The sequence below is a fragment of the Mastomys coucha genome, unplaced genomic scaffold, assembly GCF_008632895.1.
Source record: "Mastomys coucha isolate ucsf_1 unplaced genomic scaffold, UCSF_Mcou_1 pScaffold21, whole genome shotgun sequence".
Taxonomy (NCBI): Eukaryota; Metazoa; Chordata; class Mammalia; order Rodentia; family Muridae; genus Mastomys; species Mastomys coucha.
In genome coordinates this window covers 38,643,205-38,648,340 of record NW_022196904.1, presented here as the reverse complement: position 1 = coordinate 38,648,340, position 5,136 = coordinate 38,643,205, and the positions used below count along the sequence as shown (strand labels likewise).

Sequence of the window (5,136 nt, the reverse complement as noted above, 5' to 3'; positions counted from 1 at the left end):
TAGTAACCCAGGCCTCCCCACAAAGCCCAAATGCACTGTTGTCTCAGAAACAATTTCTTCAAAGAATATTATTAGTCGGTCAAGCAATGGACAGATAAATGGAATGAAACCTCTCCTCTCTGGCTACAGATCTGCTCAAGGTAAAGTTGACCCTTATCCTAAAGAGTATTTATCACTAGGCGTTTGGAGAAAGTACCTAGCTGTATATAATCAGGAACCCTGTGACCACTTTCACAAGCCCTGTAATGTGCTCATTGTTGATAGTGGGAAAGAGGCTTATCTAGGATCCGCTGTTCACAGCCCCCACCTTGTTCTCACATGCAGTATTGTGTGAGAGAAGGTGACTGGACATAGCTGGTGGTTCTGTAGGATAATGTTCTATGTGAAGACTAAGAGAACTTGGAGCCTGCTCTGTTCATTCAGCAGTTGTTAAACACCTCCCCTGTAGCAGCTGCTATTTTATTTTAGACTATCCTGAGTTCTGTTCCTTTTTATGGGTGGTGTCAACAGCCATGTCACTTGGCACTTTAGGAATTTGCCATCAGAGTTTAGAGTCATTGACAGCTGCATACTGTATGTAGGCATTGCATGCCACACAGGCCCTTGTTAAAGCACTTGTTAGGATCCATGCAGAGGCTAAGAAGAAACCAATGGCAGAATTCCTTGCTTTACAGTCAGACTAGAAAGTTGCTCTCAGACACCAGTCTGTTGTTGAGTACCTGTCTTTTGCAAAGTTGTTCTTCAGTTTTTGGGTTGTTTGCTTTTTCGGTTTCGTTTGTTCATTTGGGAGGTAGGGTTTGTTTTGTTTTTTGTTTTGTTTTTAGACAGATAGCCCATTTTGACCTGGAGTTTACTGTATAGCTGAGGGGTGATCTTTGATGTCTAATCCCCACCTCTACCTCCTTAGTGCTGGGATTAGAGTGTATACCGCCATAGTAATGTGCCGTATGGGGATCCAAGCCCAGGTCTTCAGATATCCTGGCAGGCTTTCTGCTAAGCTATATCCTTAGCTCATTTTTTCAGTTTTTATCAACTAGGCAAAATTAGGATATTAAAATGTTTTTAATGTAGTCATATGTTTAACACTCTTTGAAAAATTATAATTCTGAAGTGTTTTATACTTGGGTTTTGTTTTTTTCTAAGAAAGGGTCTTGCTATGTTTAGTTAAACCTTCAAACTGTTGGCTCAAGCTTTCAAGTCCAGGTAGCTGAAACTTCAGGCATGTGCAGGTCTTTGAATTTTTAAGTGAAGTGAAAATTTCACTTTATTTAAAGAAAAATGGGGGACTATTTTTGGTATGCTTATTTGGTAAAATTAAAAATTAATGATTCTGTGGCAGTCTGTAACTTGACTTAGTTTCAGGAATCTTACTGGTCTTTTAAATCCCAGACGTCTATATGACTAAACTAGAAAACATGACAAGGTACCAAAGCATGCTGAAGGGCCACAGCAGCTCAGTCCCTTTGGAGACGAGCCAGCTCGTGCTTTCAGGGGTGCCATCTTAATGTCAGTTTCTCTGAATCCTAGTGCCATGGTCCCCTGCAAGAACTATTTCTCCATACAGTGTTCTTACAAGTCACGGCTTTTGTTCTTAGGTCCTCAAAGGCTTCCCTTCCCTACTGGCTACAAAAGGCCTCGAGAGTATGATGATGATGATGATGATGAATATGACTCAGAAATGGATGATTTCATCGAAGATGAAGGAGAACCTCAGGAAGAAATATCCAAGCACATTCGAGAAATCTTTGGCTATGACCGAAAAAAGTAAGCTGAAGGTTTAACTAAACAAACTTTTATCATTTATAGTAGAGAAACATTAACAGTAGAGGCATTGAATGCTTAGTTAGAAACCTTTGGGTGGTGATGGTTCTAGATTTAGTCTTAGAGTATCTGCTGACTAGTTTTTAATGTCAGCTTGTCACAGCCTAGAGAGAACTTGACACAGGAAGAGAAAACTTGAATTAAGAAAATGCCCCTAGGGCTGGTGAGATGGCTCAGCGGGGAAGAGCAGTCGGTGCTCTACCGACTGCTCAGCGGGGAAGAGCAGTCGGTGCTCTACCGACTGCTCTTCGGAAGGTCATGATTTCAAATCCCAGCAACCACATGGTGGCTCACAACCACCCGTAATGAGATCTGACGCCCTCTTCTGGTGTGTCTGACAGCTACAGTGTACTTACATATAATAAATAAATCAATCTAAAAAAAAAAAATGCCCCTAGTGAGATTGGCCTTTCGGCGAGTCTATAGTGCATTGTTTTGATAATTAATTTGGGAAGCCCCCCCAGCTCTCTGTGGGCAGTGTCACTCCAAGGTTGGTAGTCCTGGGTGCTGTAAGAAAGCTGGCTGAGTAAGCTCTGAGGAGCGAACCAGCAAGCAGCCTCTGCATCAGCTGCTACTTTGAATTCTTGCCCTGGCTTCTCTGGATAATGGACTTCATATACAGTGAAGTCAGCCCTTTCCTCCTAGGGTTGGTTTTGGTCATAGCAATAGCAACTTTAACTAATAGGACACACGATAGTTTCTAATGAATTCAGAGTAGTTTATGATGCTATTTGTATGTAAGCTGCTTTCTTTAAAAGAAAGATGGGGAGTGAAGCAGGTTCATGGAATAGAAATAGATGGATGTGGGACCAGAGGTAAACTGAAGGAAGTTTTTCAGATAACACACTTTGGGAAAGTGAAGTGAGGTCCTATGTGTATAAGACAGATGAGACCTATCACACTTCTTATGACAAAGTATTTACACATCTTTAGAAACCAGCCCATCCAAAAGCATCCAAGACACACAGCACAATGGGAGGAGAACCCAGTTGTTCTGGAGCTCAAAGCAGCCAGTGAAGCAGCAGCACTGTCTGCTGACCTTGCCATTAGCTTCTCTCCCTCAGTTTCCTGGAGGAAAGGTCTCATCTGGTAGTCATGAGGCCTAGTGAGGTTTAGATAAATTTCCATATTATGATTTGAGGATTTAAATTATTAGATAAACATAGCTGGTTGAGGACACCTTGAGTTTGGTGCTTTTGCTAGTGCTGAGTTCTGGAAGAGTTGCCTAGGCACCTAAAGCTCCTTTAATGCTTTACTACAATACCCATTTCTACCTACTCTGCCATTCCCACTCCCAAACAAGGCAGGAGGAATCCTAACACTGAGTAGTTTAGTTGTAAGTAGGTTTGGTTTTGTTGTAATGAGAGGCTGTAGCTCTTTAAGAAAATTGAATCTCGCCGGGCAGTGATGGCACACACTTTTATCCCAGCACTTGGGAGGTAGAGGCAAGAGGATCTCCTGAGTTCAAGGCCAGTCTGGTCAATAGAGTTGCAGGACAGCTAGGGCTACACAGAGAAACGCTATCTCAAAAAAAAAAAAAAAGAAAGAAAGAAAAAATTGAATATCTGTTCATTTTTTTTACTTTGCTTTCTTGCCAGATATAAAGATGAAAGTGACTATGCCTTACGTTACATGGAGAGCAGTTGGAAGGAACAGCAGAAGGAGGAAGCCAAGAGGTGAGCAGGAGGAGGTGGCATGTTGTGTAGAAACATCTCAAAAGGCTGCAGCTGCAGGGTTCTGAGTTGGGCCCCAGTTCTCTAGGTGGTAGTGCTGCTGGCTGACTGTGAAAGGTGCAGAGCCTTTGCCTTTCTAAGGTTTTCCCATTTGAAAGTTTAGAATACACTGCTTTACTCACTGAGGCTTGTGGGGTTTAGCACACTGTAGCCCATGTGCTTGCAGTGTCTCCTGTGTGATGTGTAGTAAGATTAGAAACCTCCCCGAGTCTGCCATGGGCTGTCTGCTTTTCTGTGCCCATCAGGCTTGTCTTGGTAGTGTACCTTGTAATTTTGCTACCTCGGGGACCTCATGGTAGTAGGTTAGATTCCCTCCACCTTCTTGACTGCCCAGGCATGAGTTCCCAAGAGTTTTTTGGTAAGGGTAACAAATGATTACTTTGCTTATGGTGTTAATAATTCCCTACTATAGAGGGATAATTTACCTGTCTCAACAAGAATATGGACTATTACTAATGAATATTTCCTGGGTTTTTATACTTAGTGTGTATGTGGTGGGTGGGTCACTTCTCGTCTAACTTTATGTGGGTATCAAGGATCAAGTTCAAATCATGATGCTTCTTTATTTTTAAATGTTTTTGAGAAGGACGGAAAGATTGCTCCATGGTTAAGGAGAACTGCTCTCCTAGAGGACCAGAGTTCATTTTCCAACACCCATATCAGTTGGCCCAAAACTGCCTTTTACCCCAGCTCAGCTCCATGGAATCTCTAATCTTCTGACCTAGACAGGCACCTACACTCATATGCTTTTTTTTTTTTTTTTAAAACAGGGTTCATTTGTGTAGCCCTGGCTGTCCTGGAACTCTCTGTAGACCGTAGACCAGGCTAGCCTTGAACTCACAAAAATCCACCTCCCAAGTGCTGGGATTAAAGGCATTCACCGCCTTGCCTGGCCTCAGAGTCTTATTTTAATTTTGCATGTTAGGCTTTTCTCATCTTTCTTGTTGTGAAATCTTTATTCTACATTTTTCTGTGACCCTGTTTTAAAGTGTGTGTGTGTGTGTGTGTGTGTGTGTGTGTGTGTGTGTGTGTGTGTGTGTGTGTGTGTGTATTATATGTCCCTGTCACATTGGCAGACTCATCAGCCAGTCCACATGAAAGTTCAGTTGAGATGCCAATCTTGTCTTTTAAAGTTGTAATTTCATGTATGTTAACAATATCCTTTAAAACAATCTCTCTGTAGTTTAAGACTCGGTATGCAAGAGGACTTAGAGGAAATGAGGCGTGAAGAGGAGGAACTGAAACGTCGAAAGGCCAAGAAGCTGAAGCGACACTAGCTGCTGCTGCTGTGGATTCTGGGAGAGACACTGCAAGAGTCTCCTGCCTTCAGACTGAGGAAGCCTGTTCCTGGCTTAGATTCACACGGGGCACTCAAAAGGAAGGAATACATACTGTCGTTTGCAGGCTATCGTTTGAGTGTGCAGTGTTTTCAAATAGTCCAGGGTGGAACCTATAATGGAGATGATATAATGCTGGCCGTGTGCTCTGTTGAAGTTAGCCATTCACAGGTGCCGGCCTCGATCCTGATGAGCTATGCACGCTAATGTGGGACCACTCACCAGTCAGCTGATCACTGTTCCTT

General features: G+C 42.7%; 1 protein-coding gene across 1 annotated transcript in view; it reads left to right on the top strand.

The window, feature by feature from the left end:
* The window catches only part of Spty2d1 (SPT2 chromatin protein domain containing 1), a 17,029-nt gene extending 12,075 nt beyond the window's left edge, over window positions 1–4,954 (top strand). The window contains exons 5-8 of the mRNA XM_031384870.1: window positions 4–140; window positions 1,596–1,764; window positions 3,420–3,497; window positions 4,738–4,954. Coding sequence (XP_031240730.1) covers window positions 4–140; window positions 1,596–1,764; window positions 3,420–3,497; window positions 4,738–4,831 — 478 coding nt within the window. The 3' untranslated portion in view covers window positions 4,832–4,954. The remainder of the gene's footprint in view (window positions 1–3; window positions 141–1,595; window positions 1,765–3,419; window positions 3,498–4,737) is intronic.
* Window positions 4,955–5,136: the final 182 nt, after the last annotated feature.